Source organism: Lynx rufus, unplaced genomic scaffold, assembly GCF_022079265.1.
Source record: "Lynx rufus isolate CCGP_SWC_20201006 ecotype Redwood Valley unplaced genomic scaffold, mLynRuf1.p SCAF_8, whole genome shotgun sequence".
NCBI lineage: Eukaryota > Metazoa > Chordata > Mammalia > Carnivora > Felidae > Lynx > Lynx rufus.
The window spans coordinates 117,344,141-117,371,533 of NW_025814896.1; the positions used below are offsets into that span (position 1 = coordinate 117,344,141).

Consider the following 27,393-nt stretch of genomic DNA (forward strand, 5'->3'; position numbering starts at 1 on the left):
GGAGAGAGAGACTGCACTTTCTGGGGACCAGCACCAGTCTCCTAGAAGCACTGTGTTTCTCAGCTTCCAAGATGACAAGCCTGACAAGTGGAAAATTCATACGCAGAATTAAGGCTATAAAATGAATTTGGCACCTTACCTTTGAAAATGAGCATTGTGTCTCCTGTCATTCCCTTTTTAGTTTGATCCCACTGTTGAGTTTTGGGAACTGGGATGGGGAGACTTTCCATTGCGCAACCCCTGCAGTTGGAATTAGTAAGGGATTTGGTGGACACATTGTCTTAGGCTGTCTTGTGGCGCAGGCATGGATAGTGGGGGCGTTTCTCCTGTGTGGGGAGGAAAGGCAGAGAATGTCTAGTCCAGAGAACCACAGGTCACAAAACAAGCTATGGAACAGAGGAGTTGATCTAAAGCCATGCATGCTGGGCCTCAGCTGACTTAGCCAGTGACTGGAGCTGGAGTATTAAAGCCAGTGGGTTTAGCTGGCGTATTAGCTTCCTGTGGCTGCTGTAACAAACCACCACATTAAGATAACACCCTTTTATTCTCTATGGGCAGAAGTCTGACATCAGTTTCACTGGGCTAACATCAGCTTAGTGGCAGTGCCAGCTCCTTCTGGATTCTCTCAGGAAGAATAGGTTGTCTCGCCTTTTCCTGCTTCTGGAAGCCGCCTGCCTGCCCTGGCATGTGACCCATTCTTCACGCTTCTCCAGACTCGCTTCCAGGATCACATCTTTTGCTTCTTTCTTTGACTTTCTTGCCGCTTTCTTTTAAGACCCCTTGTGATCATACCTGGATAATCCGGATAATTTCCCCACCTAGAGAACCTTAACTTAATCCCCATTTTGCCACATAAAGGAACATATTCCAGGTTTGGGGGGATTAGGATATGACTATTTGGGGGGGGGCGTGTCATTTTTCAGCTTACTGCAGGCAGGGTAACCTAATGTGCATGCTTTTCACGAATCCTCGCAGGGGCCAGGCACTGGCTAGGGCTGGGGGGACAGCACACAGATGCTCGAACAACTTAATGAAGAAGATGGGACCACACACACATGTTCTAGGGCCACATTGCATGGAACGAACAGCAAATGAGGCTTGAGCACAGGTTTGTGCAGAGAGACAGTGAGAAGTGAGACAGGAAAGGAAATTGGGGCCCAGAGCACAGAGGACCTTGCAGAGCAGGGAAAAAAGTTTGGATGTGATCCCCTGAAGGAAGCAGGGCCTGTGTTTTCCATGCCCACAGTTACACAGAACACCAAGCCAGGCTGGAGGCCCATCTGAGAATGTTGGTGGCCATGTGCCAACCACTGACAAATTAAGCCTTATGTGGATTGGCCTGTGAGATGGAGAGAGCAGCTTTGCAGTCTGACAGGCTGCGTCCACACCCCACTTACCAGCTTTAGGGAAGTCCCTCAGCTTCCCTGACTCAGTTTCCCCACTTAGGAAATGGGTACTGTGAAGACATGCCTAGCTTCTTCACAGAGCCAGATGTGCTGAGTCAGTACAGAGATGATTCTAGATGTAAACAGGCTGGACTTGATGTTAGTTTCAGTTGCAACTGAAATGAACCAGAAAATCATGGAATTTTAGATATTTTTTTTAATGTTTATTTATTTTTGAGACAGAGAGAGACAGAGTGCAAGTGGGGGAGGGGCAGAGAGAGAGGGAGACACAGAATCTGAAATAGGCTCCAGGCTCTGAGCTGTCAGCACAGAGCCCGACGCAGGGCTCGAACTCACGAACCGTGAGATCATGACCTGAGCCGAAGTCAGACGCTTAACCGACTGAGCCACCCAGGCACCCCGGAATTTTAGATATTAACGATGAGCTAACCTGGAGAGTACCACATCACAATCAGCTGGGAGGTTGCACTGAAATGAAATTTAACAAAGGGGAGTCTAAGCTCACAACCAGGGTTGGAGAAACATCCCCCCCTCCCCATATATGAAGCTCAGAGAGGCTGTGGAACCCAGCCAAGTGGGAATCCTGGTCACCCTCACCCCCACCCAGCTGAGCATTGAGGCGGGTGGGATGGGGGTGGGGAGACTACTGAGGCACCAACTGCCATGCGGGAGGAGCTAGAAAAGCGGACAGAGTACAAGGCCACTGGACTGGGGGGTCGGCCCAGGTGGGCCCTGCCTGCTCATCTCCACGGAAGCCAAAGGCTGCCCCCATCCCCCCAAACCAAGAGCTCCCTGGCAGGAGGCACACTCAGAAAAACAAGCCAGGCCCTTGCTAGGTGGTCTCCAGGCAAAGTTCCCCATTTAGCAGGGCAGGCCGGTCCAGGCCAACTTAAGCCTGGTTCTCTGGGGTCACAGGTTAATTCATTATTATAACCCATTGTTCTTGACACAGAAACAAATAGCTGCTAATAGGTTCATTATAAATGGCTCCTTCTCTCTTCTGCCACTGGATAATATGATTTATATGAGATTTATGATTTATATAAAAATTTCAGAATGGACCTTACAAATATCATCAAAATCCATCCTTTTATAGATGGGGAGACAGAGGGCCAGACAGAGGAAAGATAGGTTCAGCATCACACAGCTGGTCCAACAACAGAAAGTGCTGTATGTTTCTAGAACCACTCCAGTGGTACATCTGGAGTCAAGAACTGTGGGAGATACACTGGACCAGATATGCCCCAAACCTGACCTCATGGGTATAGCTGTATGTGTGCAGATGAGACTACAGGCTCTCCACCTGGCACACTGAAGCCAGCAGTGGAGGACCCCAGAGTGCTGGGGGGATGTGGACCTACCTAGGCCCACTCTGCTATTCACCATAACTAGAAAGTGGGGGTTTAGGGACAGGGTGTTAGGGCTTTGCCTTCCTCTTGGCCTCCTGGTGTTGGTTGGCCCTGCGTGTAGCCAGATCGGGTGTGTCAGCCAGACCTTGGGATGTGAAGGGCAGGGCAGAGTGATGCTGTCCCTGAGCCTTCCCACAGCGCCACCTGAACTGACCAGGGGCATGTGTCTCTGTGTGCTCTCCAGGAACATCCCCGGGCTCCAAGATGGCCTTGCAGAGTTCCTTCACCTGCTGGAATGGGACAGTCCTCCAGCTCGGGCAGGCCTGCGACTTCCACCGGGACTGCGCCCAGGGAGAAGACGAGGGCCAGCTGTGCAGTGAGTAGATGGGGCTGCCCCCCACCCCAGCCCAGCCCGCACCTACACCCCCCTGCCCCCATCACCCCGGGCACGAGAACTTAGACACCCTCCCTTACACCCAGTGCTACCTGTGTGCCATCAGTGACGACTTCCAAAAGCTACACAGTCTCCAAGAGACAGAGCTAAGATCTGCATCTAGAAACAGGAGCACAGAATTTAAGAACCAAACAAGATTGTGTAGCTCATGCTGTCAGCATCCTAGTGGCACAGAGAAGGTGTGCAGGATAAAGCCTAACTCAGGAACATGAGCCCCCTGTGCCCAGACTCCCCTCCCTTTTCAGGCCTTATCTTCCACCACCCACCTAGCCCTCCAATCCTCCTGGTCTTCAGTGTGCCTCAGCGCCTGCTGGATCAGACCCCTTCCCCGCTCCAGCACACCTCCATGGCTTTGCTCGTGCGGTACCCCTGGCCAGAGTGCCCCTTCCTCCTTGAGTCACCTCCAGAGTCAGTCCTTCTGGGAAGCCTCCTCTAATGCCTCCCACAAGTACCACGCCAACAAATACAGCTGGCTTTTCCTCTCGACTCCCTCCGTTGGTGTATCCATCCATCCACTGCGTGTCCCTTCTTTTTTATTAACAGCTTTTTAGAAATACAATTCATATACCACACAACTCACCCACTTCAATTGGACACATAACTGTTTTTTAGTATAGTCCCAAGGCTGTGCAACCATCACCACAATCTAATTTTAGAACATTTTTATCACTTCAAAGGTAACCCCTAGCAATCTTTCCTCATTTCCCTCCAATCTCCCCTCCCCTACTCCCCCCCAGGGGCCGCTAGCCCTAAGCAACCCCTAATCTACTTTCTGTTTCTATAGATTTGCCTATTCTGGGCGTTTCATATAAATGGAATCATACAATATGTATTCTTTGTGATTAACTTCTTTCACTCGGCATAATGTTTTCAAGGCCCGTTCTTATTGTGTCGTGTAAGGATCTCATTCCTTTTTACTGCCAAGTACTATTTCATTGTATGTCTATTAGCACATTTTGTTCATCTATTCATCGGTTGATGGGTATTTTGGTTGTTTCTACTTTCTGGCTGTTGTGAATTATGCTGCTTTGAACATTCCTGTACAAATTTTTATATAGACAGATGTTTTCTTTTCTCTTGGGTACATGCCTAGGAGTAAATTGCAGGGTCAACTCTGTATTTAACATTTTTTTAAGTTTATTTATTTATTTTGAGAGAGAAAGAGAGTAGGGGAGGGAGAGAGAGAGAGAGACAATATCCCAAGCAGGCTCTGCACTGTCAGCCCAGAGCCCAGTGCAGGGCTTGAACTCAACGAATCATGAGGTCATGACCTGAGCCGAAATCAAGAGTCAGATGCTTAGCTGACTGAACCACTTGGGCACCCTTGTATTTAACATTTAAAAGAACTTCCAGGCTGTTTTTCAAGGTAGCTACACCATGTGACATTCCACCAGTAATGTATAAAGTTTCTAATTTCTCTACATCCTCATCGACACTTATTACAATCTGTCTTTTCATTTCTGCCATGCTAGTGGGTGTGTACCTATTCCATTTCCTGGAGGTGGTTTCCACATCTCTCTCCCTCACCATGGGCAGATTGGATCTGTTTCTCTTCCCCATACCAGTATCTCCTGGCACACAGACCACATAGGTGGTCACTATTTGTTGATTCAAATGACTAAATGAGTCAGGACACTTGGTTTCCATGGACCAAAACCAACTGCTGAGATTTCACTGATAGCTGGGGGCAGGGTTAGACTCCCAGCCCAGTGCTCATTCCACCCGAATCCGGTGTTCTCGGCAGCTGCCTGGTTACGAGTATACACTCGAGAGGTTTTTACATTTATGCCAGGGAAAGCACAAACACTTATAAAACACATATATTGTGAGCTACAAAATGTACTAGAGCCCACAGCAGGGATGAATAACAGGCACCTGTCTTTAGACTGCTGAAAATCCAGCACAGGGGAAAGGACCGAAGCCACAGAGTTGCAGTAGGGAAAGGATGTGGCACATGCATGCCTGGGGTACTCTGGGGCCCAGACACAGGAGCAAATGCCTCTCCCCTCAGATGCACTGGCCCTAAGACATTGTGGCCTGCAAAATAGCTTTAAAAAGTTAACAGTATCCCCCATATCATCTGCAGGACAGGTTTTCCCTTGGGGGAGAAAAGGTTTTATTTATTCTCTTTTAAATGAAGCAATAAAGAAAATCCATTTTTCAATTTGAAAAACTTCCTTTTTAGATAAAACTTCCCAGTGAAGTTTTCCAATAATGATGGAATTGTGGTTGTTTAGATAAAACTCAGTAAAGACTTACAGGTAAGCCCTTTGTTTATCCCACACTGTTCCTGGCCTTTCTTCACAAAGCTCTCACTCGACATGTGGACCAAAATGAAGCCAGCCCACCCATGTTGTCCTGGGCAGGGGTCTGCGTGTGTCTCTCTAGTTACTGGTCTCTGCAGTGTTTCCAGCAGTGCATCTGAGCTGTGTGATTTTGCTTTTGCCTTTTTTAAGTTTTTTGATTCCCACTTCCCAGCTGGGACACAGGTCAGGCCAGCCATGCCCTGGTTTACAATTGGGAAAATGAAAGCACAGAGAAGGTAATTGATTTGTTCAGGGTCACACAGCATGTCAGGAACAGAGCCATGATTAGAGTGATGAGCCTGTGGGATCCAGCCCATTACTGTAGGCTCAGGGCATTCTCTTACCATTCTAGGGCTGCTGTTAATGGATTTCCAAGGCCAACTCCAAGCTTGAGGACAGCCTGGCTCCAGAATGGAGGGCAGGTTCCTGAGGCCCAGAGACCTTTCCAGCCACACTTGAAAAGCTGCTCTGACCAGCTCTCAGAATGACAGTTCCACCCTGGAGAAACCCCTACTGAGTTCTTTGCTACAGAAATCAGTTGCTAGGAAGAAGTTCAATTCAGAAGGAGGGTTATTTCGATCTTTTTGCCACTCTGATCTTGGCAGTACTCTTAGCAAATATTCTTTCCTTTCTGGTGTGTCCCATTTTGTCTGGCGTTTTTGCAGTTTTCCCATCACATTGACCAGTGTTGATTCTAGAAAACATCCCCATGAAGAAGAAGAAGAAGAAGAAGAAGAAGAAGAAGAAGAAGAAGAACACGAACACTTATTGAGCATTTACTGGGTGCCAGATACTTTTCATGTATGAATTTATTTCATCCTCAGAACAATCCTATGAGATGCTACTATACCCTTCTTAGAGATGAGGAAGCTAAAGTCCATGAAGCTGTTAGCCAGCGTGAACCACTGCAAGCCAGACTCATTTGTTATCTGAGTTTCCAGTGGTTGATTATGCAAGCCCAACACTAGCTACGTATCTACCCAGGAAGAAGAGGAGGAAGGGAAAAAGTCAGGGAAGGTCCAGGGCTCTGCCACCACATTTCTAAGTGGGGGAGAGGGGGCCTCAGATCATTTATCTTCACCCTCTGGGCCTATTTCCTCGCTGTAATATGACTTGGAACATGACACCTACTGATGTCTTGATGTTTGTGATGCATTTAGGACCTCATCCTTACCAGGTAGTCTGGAACCTGTTAGAATGTCTTCTCTGGGAAGCTGGTCACCCAAGCCTTGCTGGGAATGTCCAGTTCTAAGGAACCTGCATGAGGGTCATGAATCTCTAGCCAATGCAGTCAACTATGCCCTGCCATGGTTGGAATTTGGGGGGAGTGGGGGGAGTAGGTTGTATGCCATCAACCCCAGCCTCAACTCCCCACACTTGCTCCAGAAGGAAGTCCACACACAGCTTCATTCAGATTATTACACTCAACCTTGAGCAACATTTCAAGCCAGGATAAGTGGGAGACCTGACATGGAGGTGGCAGTGCCTTGCCCTTCTGCATCCAATCATGAATGTGTCCATTCACACCACATCCTTCAAACCACAAACACATGCCATCCTCCTTCCTGCTTTCCAGTTAAGCATTGCTGATCCAAGTGAGATATCCCGGAACACTGGAACCAGTAAAAGGGTGTGTTGAGGGTTCCCTGTGTGTCAAACAACGGCTTCAGTGGTGTGGGATGCCCCAGAAAAGGGTCAGGTGTCTCCACTTTGTCCCCTGATAGGTCATTGACTCACTTCCCCTTCACGTAACCAATAACCTCATCTGTTTGGTGGGGATTCGCTTCCTGACAGGCAAAAGCAATTTTTCAAAGTTTATTTCTTTATTGTAAAATAAAACATGTTGGTTGTAAAATATTTGGAAAAACTAGAAAAGTACACAGGAGAAAATAACTACTGCCTGTAATCCTCCCTCTCAGACATTCAGAGATAACCATAATATGATGATGTATTTCTTCTAGCATTTTTTCCCATGACTCTATATTTTCATGGAAATGTATAACACGTATTTATCAAAAATGTTAACAGAGCTGTCATGCAGGAAGGAAAAGAAGTAGTGTCATTTGGCCTGGAGTTTACACTTGGCAGCTTCCTGTAACTTCTGCTGAGGCCACATCTTCGTGACCCTACCAATTTGTCTCTCTTACAATGGAATCAGGTGTCATAATTGCCAAATGTTGCGGGATTGATTGATTGACCCCCACATAGCCTGACTTGGCCATTCAGCCAGTGAAGTAAGAGGATCAGATAGGGCAGTGCTTCTCAGCCACCAAGGTGCCTAGGAACCACCTGGAAAACATTAAAAATGCAGATTTTGACTCAGTAGGTGGTGATGGGGGTGGTGGACCTGAGATTGCACACTTCTAACAGTTTCACCGGTGATGTTGGTGTGGCTGGTCCTTCAGCCACATTTTGAATAGTGAAGGGTTAGATGCCTGAATGCACTCCCCTTGTATTCAGCAAATAAGTATGTCATTCCTACAGCATGGCAAGCGCTGAGTAGGTGCTTGGGGTGAATGAGAGGAGAAAGGCATCATCAAAGGAGTTGAAACCATCGTACTCAACTCCGTATGCCAACGTTGTGCTCAGCCATTGGCCCTGACAGCGGTGTCCCAAACCTGGCCTAATCCATCAAGGGTTCTGATGTCCCCCACCCCACCAGCTTCCTTGGGAGTGGCTTCTCCCTGAGCACACACCTGCTGTGCTGGCAAGTGGCAGTAACCCTCTCCTCCTGCACCCCATCCCACCCTGCAAGGTTTTCAGGATCACATAAATTGTCCACCGACCCAACTATTTTGTCTAATTCCTCTTTATTCAATCAGCCATAAAGAAAGTGTCTTCCAATCCCAGCTCACCCTGGATCCTGTGCAAAGCTAGGACAAGGGTGGGCTTCCAGAAGGTGGAGAGTGCCAATGGCTTTCCTCATTCCTGTTCAGGTGGAAGGCATAGGCAGAGCTACCATGGGCATTTCTAGAGAGGCAGCTGAGGGACCTGTCTCTGCCCACAGGGCAGTGTTGGCTATGTCAGTTCATCCTCTGACAAGGTCCCCTGAGCCAGGAGTGAACAATGACTAGTAATGCTACCACCACTCTGTATTTGCTCAACTCTGTTTACAAAATTCCACACTCTGCCTTATTTTACCCTCAAAACAGCCCTGTGAAATAGACACTACTATTACCCTATTTTACAGATGAGGGAGCTAAGTGTTTGAGGAAAAGAAGTGCCTTGCCTAGAGTCACCAGCGGAAAGCAACAGTTTAGGGCTAGAACCAGGGATCCAGATCCCAGGACCATTGAGGTATCGACATCCATAGTTGGGCTGACTTCTCTGTCTCTGCCTTCTAAAAGGGGAAGGAGGGAGTGATGAGCTGTAAAAGGCTTCAACCCAGCTCCTCCTTCTACCAGGAGCCATTGCCTGCTAGAATCTTCCATCATGGTTCCTGGTTGAAAGCACACTTGTAAAGGACGCTTCATGGAAGGTCACTTCCAGCTACCAGTTAGTTTTTGCAAAAGAAGTGGATGTGGGGTCCCTTGAGGGGGCATAAAAAATAAAACAGAAAGATCTCCTTAGCTTTTGGATTTTTAATCAGAGGAACATGCGGGGCTTGGGGGAAAATGATTTCTTCAGGGGGGTATAAATGGGAAGAGATGCTCAAAGTCAGTGACAGCCGGTTTTAATTTATAATTCTGCCTCTGTGTGAAATGCACAGAGAATCAGGGGGAAATGAGTAATAATTCACTAAGGTGCTGTCACAGCCAGGAAGCGTTAGGGCCCTCTTTGTCAGCCTGCCATTGCTGGGAAGGCTGAGACAGAGGAAGGACACAGAGAGCAGTGGGTCCAGCTAGAGCACCTTTCCTCCTGCTCAGAGACTTAGCCCTGTTGCTTCTCCCCAGCCTGGCCTGGGGCCATTGGTGCTATCGGAATAGCCTGGAATGGCCCACCAGCTCCTCGGGGCTGGGTGCCTTCCCTGCAGCCATTCTCTGAGCAAGCTGCAGAATGTGAGCTCTCTCTGACCCTCTTCTCCTTTCCTCCTCCTTCTGAGGGCACCTGGGAAATATATGGTCATAAAGCTGATTGTGGCCTTTTCAATGGGACCTGAGGTCAGCTTGATATAGAGAAAAGGGTAACAGGGCCCTTTATGCTGAGTCAACAGATGATATAAAAAGGCCCCATGGCTGGCATTGCTTGGTTGGGATAAGGTAGGTTAGAGCAGTAATAAGCCATTCCTAAATTTCAGGGGCTAACATAACATTGACAGTACCTATGCACCAAAGCAGAGGGCTCCACAGGATCTCTCGGGGCCCCAGGCCCCACCATCTGACAGCAGTGGTCTCAGGGACGGGAATGCCCCTTGGCCACCTGAGCAGGGAGAGAGAGACCAAAGAATTGCACAGGGGCTCTCCACAGCCTCCATCCAGAAGAGACACACATCACTTCTGCTCACATTCCATGGGCTGGAGCTATTCATGTGGCTTCCCTTAACTGGAAGGGGAATGGGAAAGAAAGGGAAACAAATAGAAAATTTGAGCAATATGTGTCTCTGCAGACGGGGGTGACTTGAGGGACGCAACCAACTCCCACCAACTCTACCCCTGCCACCATCACATTCTTGTCATTGTGTCTGCCATCAGAAATCTATTCCAGTGCCTTCTCCTGGGGTAACATTCATGCTCGATCAGAATAAGGAGCACAGATTCAGAAGCAGATCTTAGGGCTAGAGCCAGGGATCCTGTGTTACCTGCTGGCTGTGTGACCTTGGTCAGATTGTTTAACATTCCTGAGCTCTCCTCTCTCACATATAAAACTGGTTTATCCCCATGCTGCCACACTATTATTTCTTTTTACTGCTATTTTATTTTCTGAAGATCAGAAAAATTGTAAACCTTCACATGTACCAGTTAAGGACTGGGGCTTCTTTTCATTGTCATCAATATCATTAGAATCAAGGGTCCAGCTAGGGAGCTGTTGTTGATAAGGATACTTTGGTCATGCCTGACTCATCTTACTTGACATTGGCATATTTTGCTTTTAGCTGTCCTGGAAATGACCATATCCCTGTGCTCTTGTTGCAGGTAAACTCCCTGCTGGGTTTTACTGCAACTTCGAAGATGGCTTCTGTGGCTGGACCCAGGGCACGCTCGCACCCCACACCTCCCAGTGGCAGGTCAGGACCCTGAAGGATGCCCGGGTCCAGGACCACCAAGGTACTGCTGCTCTTTTCCCTTCCGCCTGGTGCCCATCTGGCCAGACAAGAGATTTAGGGCACCACCCCAGAGAAGCTGGAGCTCCCCACCCCTGCAGGGTGACCTCCCCACCCCAGCGCAGGTGACTGCCCAAAGCTTGCCTTGAGGTGTTCACACACAGTTCCCTCTTCAGACCTCCCAGGCTTCAGAATGATTAAATCAGGACAAGGTAGTCTCCCCTTTTGTTCCCTAAGATGAGAATCTGGATGAAGGATTAGCTAAAAGATAAGAAGAATAGTGGCAACAATAGTAATAATCCATTCATTCAACAAGTGTTTGTTAAGGACCTACTATGTGTCTGGCGCATAACTCACTGAGAGGTAAGGAAAACTATAGCTCTCTATGGGGAGGCTGAGGCACAGGGAGGCTTTATGTCATTGGGCCCAGGGTTGTGCCCTGAGAATCTTGCCCCACATCTGATCTGTTCCCTGGAGCCCAGCTTCCTCAGCCATACCCACCCACCATCCTTGCCCAGCTCAAGCTGGCAACTCCCACACTCCAAGTGCCAGAGCCTCTCCTCCCCCTGCCTCTGCTTGGCTTCCAGAAGGGCAGGGACCTCCACACATCCAAGAGATGGCCACCCACACCTAGGTGAGCTGACTCCACACCTGGAGACACAGCTGGGTCATGGAACAAGGGAAGGCCTGTGAGGCCAACACAGCTCCCAAGTTCAGGCTGTTGGAGAAGCCAGACCACCTGGCCACGGGCCCAGCCTTGGGCTGTACCCAGTACTAGGCCTGAGCAGGTCCTGCGGCCCACCTCTCTGCAGGATAGAGCTGGGCTTAGAGGCGGGGGCTCTCTCTCTCCTTCCCTCCCCTGCATTTGTCTGCTCTTTGTGGAGCTATAGTCCCTTGTACCAAATCCCTCTTTCCAAGCAAAGATCATACATCCTATGGATCCCTTTAAGAATTAATAATGATGATGATGATGATTAAGGTATGAGAGAGAACCATGTCCTGATCAACCACTGGGGATCCCAGTGCCCGTGCAGTCCTATCCTGGCTAACTGCTCCTGAAAGAGCTGGCTTTGATCGTGAGGAAGCAGGCTGAGTTACCACAGCCCCAGGAGAGTTCTGCAGGCCCCTCAGCAGAGAGAAGGCCCCTGGAGCTCCCGTTTCTCCTCCTGATCCCACACTGTGTCATCCTCAGCACCTTACTGAGGAGCAGAGAACAGACACAGAGCTCAAAGTCAGACATGATCGTCATGTTTCTGCTGTTTGGAAGCCCCCAACAGCACCCATAGCAAATAAGCATCCAACCCTGGCTCAGTAGCTCTAGGGACTGGGCTTTCACTGCCTCCTAAAGCAGTCCTTCTGTCAAAGACCAGTGTTCCTTTCCTGGAGAGAAGCTCCACCACTCTGTAAATTCTACCCATGGATCATACTTTCTGTCTCCTGGAGCCCCACAGAACTCAACTACTCTCTGTCTCACCAAAGCAGCTCTTCAGATATTTGAAGGCAATAGCTGCTACCCACCCACCACAGGAGAGTCTTTCTCTCCCTAGTCACAGATTCTTCCTCAAGGATGGGCCATATGCCCTCTAGGATTGCTGGCTGGTCTTGGTTACTCTGCTCTGGACCCATTTGAATTTGTTACTTGGTAGTAATCCAATATTAGACTTTGCTAAGAAAGAACAGCAGATCTGAATGAGTAAAGTTCTTTACAGGGTTCTGTGACACCCCTGAAAGGCTGGCTCCCATCTCCATAGAACTGACCACCTACAAAACCCTGTACAGTTCCTGGAGATTTACAGTTGCTTCTTCCCTGCCATGTGGGGTTGTTGGGGGTTTATGTTCTCCCAGATTTTCAGACAGATACATGCTTAGAAAACATAAGAAATATGACTTCCTGTTCATGTCATAGGGTACAGGATGACCTGGTGGAAAAGAGTGAAGGTCATGCAGACCTCGGGAAGGCAGAGGGCCAACAGGAGTGTAATGGGGAGAGGAGGGGCTGGGAGAGGTCAGCGTGCTTCAGGCTGCTCCTGGGCTATGCACTAAAGCTGGTGACCTTGGGAGGTCAGGGATGCAGTAGCCCAGATGTATGGTGCTGGGATATTGCAGGGCATTTGGAATGAAGACCTTTGCGTGAGCCAAGTTTTATTGATGGTGACAAGTAGGCTGTCTTATCCACTGGAGGCAGCAGAAAACTGTGTCCTCAAAGGTGTACCATGCCTAGAGAAGAATGGGCAGAGCCCCAAGGCCCTTCAGTGCATGAGGGTGGTGCATTTCTGACTCTTTTTCTCTCTGCCCCAGGCCATGCCCTGTTGCTCAGCACTACTGATGTCCCTACTTCTGAAAGTGCTACAGTGACCAGCACTACGTTTCCCGCCCCAATGAAGAACTCTCCATGTGAGGCAAGTCTCAGTGCTCCCCTACCTCCTGGACTTCTCCTCCTACCCCTCACCTTGGGCACTTCCAGATGAACCCAAACATCAGCAAAATAGCCTGGATGGTTGGGCTGCTTGTGCTCCTGGGGGGAGGATACAATGGCATTTTTGTCATATTTGCAGAGAGCATGCACCAACATGGTGGAGTCCCATCTGCAGAGAATCTTACCTCAAACACCCATGCTCAGCCACACTGAACTCTTTGCAGCAGGGTCTTGATCTAAGCAAACCCAGAAAATATTTCCAAAACGTAACAGGGGAGGGTAATAGTGATCTACAAAAGACTTTCTACAATATCAAGCTCTTGTAATACGTTTCAGATTTTATAGAGCATCAAAAATTTGATCTACATAAATTTCACTAAGACATCAGTGGCACTCAGTAAGGTCCCCTCCAAAGCCACTTACCCAGATGGTTCCTATGGCAGTTACCTTTTTAGTGTGGTAGGTCATAATCTCTAGAGAACAAGAAATGCGTTTAGACCCCAAACACGATCCAGTGATTCAACTCATGGACTCTGGAATCAATTGCCTGAGTCCCAGCTAGGCTCCACCACTGACTGGCTGCACAGTTTTCTTGGGCCGTTAATAATCTCTCAGGGCCTCAGTTTCCCCACTGTAAAGTGAGACAATAGGAGTGCCTACTCTAAAGAGGATAAGATTAAATAGGTTAATACATATACAGGGCTTATCACGGCTGCTGGCACATCATAACCACGACAGTAATTAGCCAGCAGTGCCCGGCACCGAGTAAACATAGGTAAGGAGGATGGGGGAGCCAAAAACCAGATTCTAAGTTCTCAGAGAGCTCTGCATGCCTGTGCTTCTTTGCACCACCACACGGCACCACATCGACATCTTGCACTTTGTAGAAAACCAACACATAGTTGAGATTTGGCCAGTCCTCTCTTTCTGGAAACTCACAGGAGAAATCCCATCCTGGCTTTGTTTCAGGAATAGCTATGTGCCCCCTGAGCAATTTGTTTCCTTTCAAGCTATGGACATTGTGAGACTGAGCAGACTTGCTTCCCCTCCGCTGGCTGGTCGAAGCCCCAGGGAGATCCGGGAAACGGGCTTCCGCTGCTAAGGGACACAGCCACACTCAAGCCCTCCAGGCTTTTTATGAAATAAAAACTCACCAGCATAAAACACATAAGAATGGAAAAGAAGTATCGGTGACTTTTTTTTTAATCAGAAGAACGGTCACGTTAAATCTGAGGCTCCCCTTTTAGTAAGTAAATAGGGGTTCATGATGTGTAGTCTGTAATCAGCCTTACTCCTGGTTCGATCTTCTAACTCAACATTTACCCAATTTCTCACCCTTTTCTAGTTAGTTTCTGTTACCTTACTAGATGTTATGTATCTCTGGGAGCCACCTTAAGTCCTTTTTGGAGGAAGTCAGGGCACAAATAAATAGATTCATTACATTAACTTGTATTTGAGAAATCACTCTATCTGATGCAGATTGTGGATTACACAGTCATCACTGATATCTCTCAGCACCCCTCACACCCCAATGCCACCCAGAGCAGATACCTAGAAAGGAAGGCTTCTTAAGAGGAAATCTAAATGAGGAGAGATGGTCACCCTTCCTGAGAGGTCAGGGGGATCCTTTAAAGAATTTGATTTTTAAATATACTCTTCACTGTATTTAACATGAGCCTAATTTTAGAATAAGAAACGTCAAGGCTAAAAATGATATTTTTCAAATACTTCATCATTTCCCTGATAACCTTTGGTTGATCGATAGTTTAAACAGGTGTTTTGTTTTACTGGCCTGTTTTATTTTCCCTCCAGTCAAATTTGCTCTGGGCTATTTCTGCTATTTCCTGCCCTTTTCCATAACTCGACTCAGCAGGAGTAATGAAGGGAAGGCAGTGACTCCATTCTGTTCTCAGCTCACAGCTAGTTCACATTCAGATTTTCAGACCATTCATCTACTGCTGATGGGTCTTGAATCCCCAGTGTTGGGGGGAAATGTTTTCATCAGAAAAATAAATAACCAAAATAGAAATATGCATTTCCAGGTCTGTAAGCCTTGCCATTTATTTGATTCAGATCCTAAATGCAGAAGGCATGAAGCTGATTTCTTCCTCCCAGGTTGGCAAATGTCAGTGACAGAGGATGTTGCATCACTGTGTGAACTGTGTGAGGTTAACTCAGGGTCTTCAAACCCCACCAGCCCTCAAGGGGCCTGGCTATGGGGCCCAGGTACGGGAAGGGGACACTTCCTGTACCTAGGCCCTACAGGTACAGCGTAGAGATGGGTGAAAGTCTCTGGTGAAGGTCAAGCCCACAGGGACTAAGAGGCTGGCTAAGCTCCAGGGCTGACGCCCACCACTGAGTGTCTTCTCTAAACGCAGACCAGTCCTGGGAGCCCTAGAGTCCCTCCACCTCCTGGGAGTTGAAGTAATTGCAGAATTTCTCAAAATACTCCTTCAAGATACCCTACAGTCATTGGTGAATTCCCAAAAGGGAACTGGTGTCACCTTCTGTGCGTTTCCTTGAAAAATCTAGCTACAACCTGCCTAGTAGGTCTCTGTCTCTCCAGTTCCAGTCACTTGGAAATTGTGATCAGGACGGATTCTTAGGCCCCATCCCAGGCCACTTGGATGACACCCCAGAGTGGGGCCTGGGAATCTCCATTTTCAACCCCCGCCCTCCGCGATTTGGAGGCACACTGACACTTGAAAGTAATTGACCATAAATGCACCTGCCACTTGTGACAGAAATTCATTATGAGTCCATGCAGAGAGTTTTTCCTCCACTACCCATGGTACCAAATAGTGTGACGTAACTTGCCTTTTATAAAGATGAGTCAGAAGTGGTGAGCAATGACAGGGTCAGGGACATAGGTGGTGGAGACAGAAGGGACTGGGAGAGTCCCCCTCAGAGCCCATTTGGAACCAGGTCAGATGCCCACCAGTGGTGGAGATATAGCCAGGATGTGCCAGTCAGCTTCCAGGCTTTTCCAGAAGCATGCCTGCTCCAGCCTCCTCCCTCCAGGTGCCTGCAGTCACCACTACTGGCCTGGCACCTCTTACTGGCTGGCCTCATGCAGGCACTGTCTCCTTCTCCGTCACTCCGCACAGTTGCATATGGGGCATGAATATTTAAAGACCTCTGCCTAGCCCAGCCACAAACAAGAGAGAGTGCGCGCGCGCGCTCTCTCTCTCTCTCTCTCTCTCTCTATATATATATATATATATATATTTTTTTTTTTTTTTGCCTCCCCCAAGCTATTCTCTGCGGGAAACTGGAGATCCACTTACAATATTCAGATTTGATTTTATTTTTATTTTGCGGAGCTCCAGTTCAAATAATTAAAATTGCCACCGGGGAGGGGAGCCTTGTGGTGGCTTTCATGTGCACGCTTGCTGTCAGACCTGCTCTGTCCGCCTTGGCTGGGAAACACACTCGGATGTGTCTAGCATTGTAGCCGCTGGTAATGAAGGGGACAGAGGGTGGCAGGGGCTGTCTCTGCCCCGCCTCCTGCCTTTCGCACATCCCAGAAGCCTGAATGTCTCAACAAGCCCCGTGCGGTTTGAAATTCTATTTTATTTGAATAGCCTGCCTGTGACTAGAATATTTTAAACCATGTTCTCAGGACAGAACAAGGCCTGGGGGGAGGAAAAGTGGGCTTCCCTCATTCTCTTTCCCGCTTCAAAACATGGAAGTGGTTTTCCTTCTATGAGCTGCAGGAAGGAAAAGGGCCCAGGAAGTGGGATGTGACCACTTGGTTGGTGGCCGCACCCAAGGGCAAGTGAGTTCCTAGCTGCTGGTTTTTCTGACCTTGCCGGAGCTATAGCCACCTCTGCCCTCCCCCCACATACTGGTGCATGCACACAGACACTGGGATCCTGGAACACACCTGGGGCCTTCCTGCCCCTGACATCAGCCCTGTAGTGATAAAGGCATTGGCTTCAATGGGCCTGGGGGCTACTGAGATCAGGACAGAAGGCCACCACGCAGGCCTCCTCAGGTCTGCACGAGCTACCTGGCCTGCAGGGAAGTAGACCTCCATTTGGTGTCATTAAAACCAGGAAATGTGGCCCAGAGGGACAGGAGAGAGCAGCCTGGCATCTGAACTTGCCCTCTTCCATCTGTTAATCCCTTCTCAGAGCCCCACTGAGAAGGAACCCCCTAGGGCAGGCAGAGCCCTGAAGGCTGGAGGCCAGAGAAGTTGTCAGCAAATTGCTCTCTGGTTGACTCCGTGAGACTTTTCAGGATGGTGGTGATCATTCCTGGACACAGGGCCCATCCTTCCAGGGATTTGGCTGGCAGAGGGTTCTCTAGCATCTCACTGTGACTCAAAAGCAAAATAAGGTAGGCAAGTCATGGCTGGTGTTGTTCAGGTTTATTTAGGCTGACCCCACTCCCTCCCCGGGGTGGGGGGCAGACAAATAGAACTTTCACATAAGGTGAAGACGAGATCTTTTCTGACTACCATGTTTTAAGAGTTTATGAAACTCAACAGCAGAATCCTCCTTGGAAAGGCAAAAAGCAAGGATGAGCAATAGTAATTATTACAGGATGGCTTGAGGTAGAGGAGAAAACAGAACCATAAGGCTCTTCCTTTAGCAGCCCCCACTGAACCCTCGACAAGGGTATTCTCTTCAGCCTGCTTACGGAGCAGATCTGGGTGGGGGCACACAGAGGGCTGCCCAGGGGACAGGAACAGCCCACCCCAACAAGGCAGGAAAGAAATGCACCCAGAGATGCATAGCCAGTAAATAAAAAATCAAGCTCAAACCCAGACCTTGTAGCCTGAGCTTTGTGCTCTTTCTGTCACACTTCCCTGCCCCTGCCGAGGGCAGGTGGTAACTTCTCAGCATGGGAGGAGCTGCCGTGGGCCTCCACAGCACCCCTGAGGACTGGCATTGCTCCTGCCTAAGCAGAACCCCTGCCCACCCCACCACAGACTCCTCTTCTCTGGAGGCAGGAAGGAAACACTGCCCCATTTTGCAGCCCTAGTTACTCAGTCAGTGTCTTCCCAGGCAGAGACCAGTCGATGGACCTAATTCCTGAGCAGCTAAGGGGACATTGTTACTCACCTAGGAGATTCAAATGTTATGTGTGCCTTGTGTGTGCCTTATTCTTAGCCCCACATGGTCTCATTTGTTTTAGCAAACGAGGAAGGAAAAACTGTCCCAAGAGGCCTCATGGTCTTGATCCTAAATAAGGTTGTCATTTTCTGGATCTGTTCCACCTTCTGTAGAACATGTGTCCATCTAGGGAGAAGGAAACCCTCTCCTCTCTCTATTCACTCATCCTATTTCACTGCTGACCAGTGAAAGCTGATCCTTACCAGGCTCCACCCGGGACCAGCCTCTGCCCTTGTATGGCCAAGCAATGCTGCATAGACACCTTGTGGGGGCTATAGTCATCTTCTTTGTAAATAAGGACCAGAGCTGAGCTAGGGGGGCGTTCCAGGGTAACCTCATCCCTAGCTCCCCTCTTACAAGCCTGAGCCCCTTGGGTCAGGTGTTTGGGAGCTGGAATCCAACCCCCATCCCACCTAAGGCTGTGACAGCACTGCAGAGACAGAATGCTCACGAGGAAGGCCAGCCCACCTTTGGACAGCTCCAGGCCTCAGCACTTGCCAAGTGGATTTGCTGGGGATTGCTTTCCACTCTGTGTTCCCTGCGCTTGTCCTCTTCCTGCTTTGGAACTTTCAAAGAACAGAGGCAGGACTCCATGCTAGCTATGTAACCTCCAGCTGGGCTGTCCACTCTCTGCCCGCAAGGACATAGAGATGCCCCCACAGGAAGCACAGTGCCCTCGGACTCCCGCCTGCCCCATGTCCCAACAGTCTCGACATAACCCAGCTGGTCACGCAGGGCCAGAACAAAGGAACACCTCCAAGGCAGTGTAGTGTGGTGGGGAGAGCAGAGCTTGGAGGCCACTCAGACCTTGGCAGGGTCCTGCCACTTTGTACCAGGGGGAGCTTATGTGAATCACTTTACCCTTCTCAGCCTCAGGATCCTCTGCAGGACTGTCAGGAGAAACTAGCAGAGGGGCATCAAAAGTGCCCTGCCTGAGGGGCGCCTGGGTGGCGCAGTCGGTTGAGCGTCCGACTTCAGCCAGGTCATGATCTCGTGGTCCGTGGGTTCGAGCCCCGCATCGGGCTCTGGGCTGATGGCTCAGAGCCTGGAGCCTGTTTCCGATTCTGTGTCTCCCTCTCTCTCTGCCCCTCCCCCGTTCATGCTCTGTCTCTCTCTGTCCCAAAAATTAATAAACGTTGAAAAAAAATTAAAAAAAAAAAAACACGAAAGTGCCCTGCCTGGATCCGGACACATAGAGATGCTTAATAAATGGCACATGTGGCCTCTGCTCCTCTGCTGCTGCTGCTGTTCCTATTATTACCTGACTTTTGTGGTGATTCCAATATCAAAGGCTGGAGTCTGCCTATCTGAGGGTCCTGAGTCTGGAGAAGTTGGCCTCTGTTCCACCCTGGGTGACCTGGCAATAGAGGGGAAGGGGGATGTTGCCCAGCTTAGTGACTAAGGTCCAGGGAAGCTAATTCTCTCCCAGCAGCAGATGGGCCCCTCACCCCCTCCTCCATCCCCACCAGCTCCTCTCCCCACCAGGAAGGGCATGGCGAGCACCCTCTTCCAGTCTAGCGAAAGTCCCTTTTCTCCACAGCCCATCCCCACCCCACTCCCACCCTGGCAGCAGACACCCAAAGAGATGATATTGTCACATTTTCACAAATGAGGAGGGAGCCTACAATCATGCACGGCTGGCTGGCAGTGTGGCCACATGTTCTTAAGACACAAAGGCATCTGCACTTTCCCCTGGGGGGTGGGGGGGTGGGGTGGGCTCCTATGAAAGGGACAGCTGCAGTATATAGGGCATGGCCTGAGAAAAGAGAGGATGTCACAAAGGCTGGAAGGGAGTCTGGCCAAATGACCCAGAGCAGAACATCACACGCCTGCCTTTTCTTTTAACATCTCTTTTTATCACCTGAAAATGGATGCCGGTTCTGCATCTGATCCTCGAACGTGCCTGTTTCTTTGCATTCAAAAACAGGACTCACTACTTACTATTGAATGGCCAAGACTTCAGAAAGATACCCCTGTTTACCCTGTTGCTTTGGGTCCCCCTAGAAAGACCTGGAAGGCATATGTCCCCCAGTTTAAGAAGCCCAGAGGAAGAGCTCCAACCCTTTCCAGGGGGGCTCCAGCCTGCCTTTCTTTGAATCTCAAAGGCTTCCTCACCCTGTGTGATCTCACTTCATCCCTCGTGGTCACCATTAGGCCCATAAATGGTGCGTTTTGAAGAGTATCTGCCCTGCCTTGGTCACCTCTAAAGTCCATCTCAACTGTGCCTGTCCCCCATCCCCACCCCACAAGTCACCCTAACTCTCACCTGTGTCTGAAACTCCAGGAGGACCTTAGATCTGGTAGCTCCTCACACCCCCTGTGATGGAGACAGTGCTCTTAAAGCCTTAACCTGGGGCCTAAGCACATACCACTTTGTATCAGAAGGGAAGGAGGTGGAGGTTAGAAGTGGTTCCAGAAGAATTTTCCAAATGGCTTTTCCACAGACCCACTGGATGACTAAGAGATTTGGACCCACTGTCAGTCTCAAATGATGAGCCCAGACACATGTAATAACATTATACCCATACCCTGTATTAAGAATCCTCTATAATGTCAAAGACCACAGAGCCTGCCCACCTCCCCAGCCACCCTGTGAAGTGAATGAGATCTTCCCCATTCTACAGAGGAAGAGCCTCACAGAGCTTGGAGACACCCCCACAGTCACAGGCTAATCTACACAGAAACCAGGACTCAAACTGTAGTCTCCTAACTTCAAAGGTATTTGCTCAGCCACTCCCCTGAAGTAGTCAGGGGGTGGCCCCCTCAGGATGCGAAGGGTGGACAGCTGCAGGGATGGGATCAGAGAGGTAGCTTGGAACTTGGCTGGGCTGGATGGGCACGCAGATACGTGGCAGGAGGAGTGAAGGAGGGAAGGTCACAGAGGGCTCGCGGTCGGGCAGTGAAGCAGCAAGTACTCATTTCAAACCCACCATGTGGCCAGTCATGCTGGAGATAGACCACAGGAATCTGGGATCTCTTTGAGGTGTTTTCAGCAGAAAAGTTAACAATACTTGCTTTCAGTATAACAGGTCCTGGTCTCCAGGTTACTCATGGATCACTTGGCTGAATTACATTAAAAAGCAAGCCAAAGTTCTTAACTCTAGCCCTCAAACACCCTAACCATTTGCACTCTTGGGAAAAAGAAACCTTCCTCAGTCTGGGTCTGAGGAAGGGACGCTTCATAGTTGATAAGCCAACTGAGGGAGCATTCTTTAAATATCAATCCCTTATTATGTGGCTAAGACTGTGCTAAGAATGTCACTTGTTTTATCTCATTACCAAAACAGACTTGTGAGGAATCGTGACCCCCATTCACTGACAGAGAGAGACCCTAGAGCCTTGACAACTTAAGTGACATGCCCAAGGTCACCCTGCTACTAAGAGGAGGACCCAGGATTTAAACCAACCTCTGTCCACCTCCAAAGCCAAATCTTCGAACACTAGTTAAGTCACTAACTTAACTCAGGTCACCTGAGTTTGAATCCCAGATCTGCCCCTTATAAGTCATGTGACCTCACGTGAGTCACCCCCCCACCTGGGGTAAAACTGGGGTATAAACCTGTTGTACTTGCTGCCTGAGGTTGTTGCAAAGACCAAATGAAAATGTAAAAACTCTTTGTAATGGGAGCAATTCTTCTTTCTTCTTACTTTGCACGGGTGGGAAGAAGTCACTCCAACGTGAATTCAGACATTGTGTGTGTTCTTGTTTCTCCTTTCAGTCAATAGTAACATGCGGGCAGGTTGGGGGCATTATTTTGCATAGTGCCTAGGATTAGTATCAGGAGGACATGCCCAATGAATTTGCTTAATCAATCACTAATTAATTAACTAATTACACAGCCCCTCAATTATGAACATGACCCTGTCCCAGGATAGGAGCCAACAAGGACACTCCCCTTGGATTCTCAAGATACCAACAAATGTAGCCCCACTGAGATTTCTGAGCCAAAATAATTCTCCCCTCAATACCTAGAGCTGAGAAGCCACTGGAACCTAGCATTCTGTCCCCACTCATCATGATGTGGTTGACACTCCCAGGCCACATGCTAATGGGCCAAAGTAATCAACAGCAATTGTAATTGCAGTCAGACATAATTAATTTAATACCTACGAGCCATTCAAAATGAATCCCTCTGCTATTACATGATGAAACTGAGGCATAGGAAGAATTGCTGTCAAGGCTCATGGGTGTGAATAAAATCCTCCTGGGCACTTGGCGGAGATTTGGATCCCATTCAGAATCCACCTGCTAATCATGGACCCTTGTGGCCCCTACTGGAGATCCTTATACCACATTCCAAAGTCCCATGCCCAAGGGGGACACCCTGTTGCAAGCACAGACTCTCCCCACCTGTCAGAATAAATACTTCCCAAGTGGCTCCAGGCCCCACAAACACTCACATGCCTGGGGTCCATTCTCCTTCCACTGGTTGTCTGTAAAGGTTCTAGGACTTCCACTGCACAGTTGATCCTGTTCCCCAGCCAGAGGATTACAGAGCTATTTTGCAGCAGCATCCCCATCACGCACAGAGAGACAGAGGTACAGAGGAGGCTGTTTGCCCAAAATCATACCATCAAAATGTAACTCAAAAGAAAATATCACCCTTTTTCTTCCCATAAGACAGAAAAGATAACTCTCTGGGGAAACTGGATGCTAGAACACTGAACTGAAAAGTTTAAATACAGCATCCTTCATCCTGTCCCTTTCTATCTTTTGTGAGCTGTTTATCTCTAGCATGGTATTGCCTGCTTGCCCTTACCCATACAGGAGGAGAAAACTAACATTGATCAAATGTATTTGGTAGGCTGGGCACTGGGCTTTGTAATCTTATTAAAGTCCCCCAGCAACTCTCTGAGCAGAGTACAATTGGTCCCATTTTACAGATGAAGACAGAGGCACAGATTATACCACAAATAAAGACAGAACGGCTGTTTTAGTTCAAAGCTCATGCTCCGTCTGCATCACTCAATCCCCAGAAGCCCCCACCTTCCCTGGGTCTTCCTCAAAAAGCCCACATATTGCAGGCAAGAGAAACTGATCCTCCCAGAAGGGGGTGAAAAGAAAGCATTTTTTTTCCGACTTTCAAACGACATCAGAACCCTCCCTTGCTGCCACTTTTAATATAGTGTTTATTGTTTTTTCTGATTATAAAAGTGTTCTATGTTCATTGCAGAACATTAGGAAAATATAGGAAGGCATGAAGAGAATTGAAATTGCTCACACTCTTACCCCCCAAAGGTAACCCCTCTTACCACGCTGGTGCATTTCCTTCCAGACACATAGACGTAGATTTGAGCAGAGTGAAAAGGGCTTATACAAATTTTGTATCATACCATATAAGTATTTGATGTCTTCTGTATTTATATTTTCTTACATCAGTGTTATTTTTCATCAACATGCTTTTAATAACCGCATATGCTACATTTACTTTATCATTCTTGTTCTAGTTATCAAAAAGTAATGGATATTCATTGTAAAAAAAAATTAGAAGAGATTAAAGAAGGAAAAAAAATACCTGTAATTCCATAACTTCACCAGCCAGGGATCCCACAGTTATTATTTTTTATGTATAACCTTCATGTTTTCTTGCTGTGTTTTTACAAAGGGGACATCCCTGGCTGGCTGTTTCTGGCTTTGATGTGATGCCTTGGAAAGAAGGAGACATGGGGTGATATGTTCAGACAGGATATCAATCTTTTAAGTCTCCTACATGGCCAGGAATCCAGCATTTCTTAAGCTTCCATAATTGCAAGTATTTGCCAGCACATTTTATTTGCTTGTTATCAAAAATCTGCATCTGGCCTGCTTCTTGCTATGTTGGGTTGATTTTTCATTAGGCTATTTATAGCTGGAGAGTTGGTATTTATTTTTTCCAGGTGAAGTAGGAGATGGCATACAAAAACACTGGGTTTTGCAATGAGTCAACACTCTTAATTAAAGTTAATAAGAGACTGTGGAACTCTTATTAATAAGAAGCCAAAGAACTCTTAAAATTACCAGTTCACACCCATACCACAGCCCTGTGGCATCTTAGGTTGGGAAGGAGCCTTTACCTTTATTCTAAGCTTGGATTTCCCTGACAACAACTTCAATCCTGGTTCCCTAGCCACTGCTGGATGACTCCCAGGGTGGGGAATATCAAGCTCATCTTTGAGCATCTCTCTCTATTAGAAAGCATTTCCTTCTGTTCAAGTGAAATACACACTAGAACGTGCATCCTGGTTTGGTCTCTACTGTGGGAATTCAGACAGCCCTTCAGAAAGACGAAGAAAAGTAGCACCTTCCACCTCACAGCATTGCTACATTTGGGAGTGCTGAATGCAGAATGGGCATTATTTGATACCATTGAGTCTCTTTTGTCCCATTTCAGCCTCAGTTCCATGCTGATATTTTTTTAATGGATTCAAGAGATTGTCGTGAAGTTACCACGAGGTATGCATAGCAAACACAGGGCATATTCTAGGCATAAAATTGCAGTAATTACCTCTGGAGGAGGAAAGGGCCATGAGAGAAATAATAGCATTAGGCCTAGCCACAATACTCCTCTTGCTTTACATACAGAACTTTAATTAATAACATGACAAACACTGGTAGCACGTAATTGGAAAGTCTATTGGACCCCATCGACAGGGAGAGGGAAAAGGCCCTTGTGAAAGGGCCTGCTGGAGCCAGAAAATATAATTGCTGGTGGCATGCTCCTGGCGTTGTCTCTTTCCACTTGTCCTATTTCCTGTCTGCATATAAAATAGGTTATTAGTCAAAAGCTATCATTTATAACCTATATCTATTGGATGTATCTAGAAGGATCAGCATTTTTATTGTCATGGGCTCCAACAAGTGTTATTTCTCACAGACATTATTTAGGATTTGAATAAGATTTCTCATATTTGCATGAATACATTTGTCATATATATGTACATGTATGTATATACATGTATATATGTATGTGTCTGTACACACACACGATACTAATTGTCTGGCAGAGACAAAGGTTTAAAACCTACCACTTCCCTAATTCCTCTATTCTGAAGGTATGTCTGAGCTAAGATCTTGTTAAAATATAAATTCTGATTCAGCAGGCCTAGGGTGGGACTTGAGACCCTGCATTTTTTATTAAGTTCCCAGGTTATGCCAATACTGCTGGTTTACAGACCACGCTTTGAGCAACAAGGATCTAGAAAACCTTCACAACACACCCACAAAAGGTTTAAGTATTACCATAACATGCTACGTGTATGTAGCGCTATAGATATGGTAGAAACAGCACAGACCATAGTGTGGAAACTGGCTCCACAGCATATGGGCCCAGCGACCATGGGTGACTTAACCTATCTAAGCCTCAGATTCCACATATGAAAAATGGGTATGATAATATCCACAGGAAGGAATGTTGTGAGTATAAAATGAGATAGCATATGCACAAGTGCCTAGCACAGCTCTCTAGCATTCAATAAATAGCCATTTAACAAAATACTTTATCCTATAGGTTACCCCGATATAAATTGGTCCTATTAAAATCAAATACCAAAAGAGTTTTTTGCCCACTCTGAGCACCTGAACTTTAACTCCCAATAGCAAGCCAGGTCTACCTGGCATGGATATCTACATATAATGGTATCAAAGGGCTTCTTTTATCTGGGACTGTATTTAGGAGGAAAATGGGAGTCTTTGAGAGGGCCTTGAACCTGCAGTCTGCCCTGGGAACCGCAAATAGTTACTCTATTTAGATAGAAATACTGTATTTAGATACAAATAATGAATAAGGGATATTCAGAAAGAATTGACATCAGTCCTCCATGTCTAACTAAGAAATTGGTAAGTAGGACCAAGAGGATAGTTCTGGTCCCATTTGTATTCTTAGGTCATCACTGCTTACCCTCAGCCCATGAATCTCTCACTTTCAGGAATGTCCTCAGTCCTGGCCAAAGGATGATGTGGCAGGCACGTGAAGGCCCTCTGCTGAGTCTGTGTCCTCCCCCTTGCAGGAAAAACACTTCTTGTACACCTTGGTGATTGTGGGCACATTTTAGGCTATTTTTTAGTTATTAAGAATTGCCTCTTACTCAAAGTCTGAGATGAAAATGGACCCCTGACCAAGAAGACCAGGCTACCTTCTGCACCTAAGTAGCCCCATCTCTCCAGTGGTCTCAGCCTAGGATGTACTTTAGAATCACCTGGGGAGATTTCAAAAACTTCTGATGCCCAGGACCTACCCAAGACCAATTAAATCAGAGTCTCTGGAGTGGAACTCAGACATGAGTAGGTGTGAAAACTCCCCAGGTGATTCCAATTTGCAGCCCAGGTTGAAAACCACTGGCTCAACCATTTCATTCACAACATGTGGGCTCTATTTCACATTCTTTACTTCAGTCTTTATGACCACCTTTTAAGGTGGGCAGGGAAGGGATGGTTATTATCAAAATTTGGCTTAAGAAAGAAAATAGAGGCTCAGAGAGGTAAGTGGTTGGCTTAAAGTCACACAATTCATTCACTTCGATATCGGAGCACAAACCCCAAGTTATCCCATCGTCAACAGGTAATGAAACAAGGAGAGTTTGATAGGCCACCCAGGAATGAATGTTTGATGCAAAGGGCAATTGCTTTCAGTGCATTCTGGAAAGGAAGTGGGATGAGTCATAGGAGCACAGGAACAAGGCTCCAGAGGTTGCTTCTCTGCCGATTCTGATGCAGTAAGTCTGGGATCAGGCAAGAGATTCTGCATCTAAGTTCCCAGGTAACACCAATGATACCAACCTGAAAATCACCCTCTGAGTAGCAAAGCATTGACTGACATTTTAGAGGCAGAATCTGGAATCACTAGTGATAACTACAGGTGAAAAGTAGGCCAAGTGAAAGACCAAAGGTTCTAGACTGCTTATATCTGAGGAAGAATACATCACCTGGATACACCACCTTACTAAACACTTGGTGGGTGAAAAAAATAAATGGCAGAAAAACATACTTTGCTAGCCATTCACTGGCTGCCAGTTTTCAATCTCATTCCAAGCCTTTTGCACCTGTTTCTAAAACTAAACTTTATGGAAACTGAAACAGTGCGTGTCGTGGCTTGAGTTGTAGCTGTAGATATATATTTTCTGCTATAAACATAGGTGATGGTATTGTAAGTTGAAAGGAAAGTCA

The 27,393-nt window shown here is 47.6% G+C and overlaps 1 protein-coding gene across 1 annotated transcript in view; it reads left to right on the forward strand.

The window, feature by feature from the left end:
• ALK (ALK receptor tyrosine kinase) overlaps positions 1–27,393 on the forward strand; it is a 674,721-nt gene that overhangs the window by 546,427 nt on the left and 100,901 nt on the right. Inside the window, exons 6-8 of the mRNA XM_047068721.1 lie at positions 3,000–3,131; positions 10,588–10,719; positions 13,014–13,114. Coding sequence (XP_046924677.1) covers positions 3,000–3,131; positions 10,588–10,719; positions 13,014–13,114 — 365 coding nt within the window. The remainder of the gene's footprint in view (positions 1–2,999; positions 3,132–10,587; positions 10,720–13,013; positions 13,115–27,393) is intronic.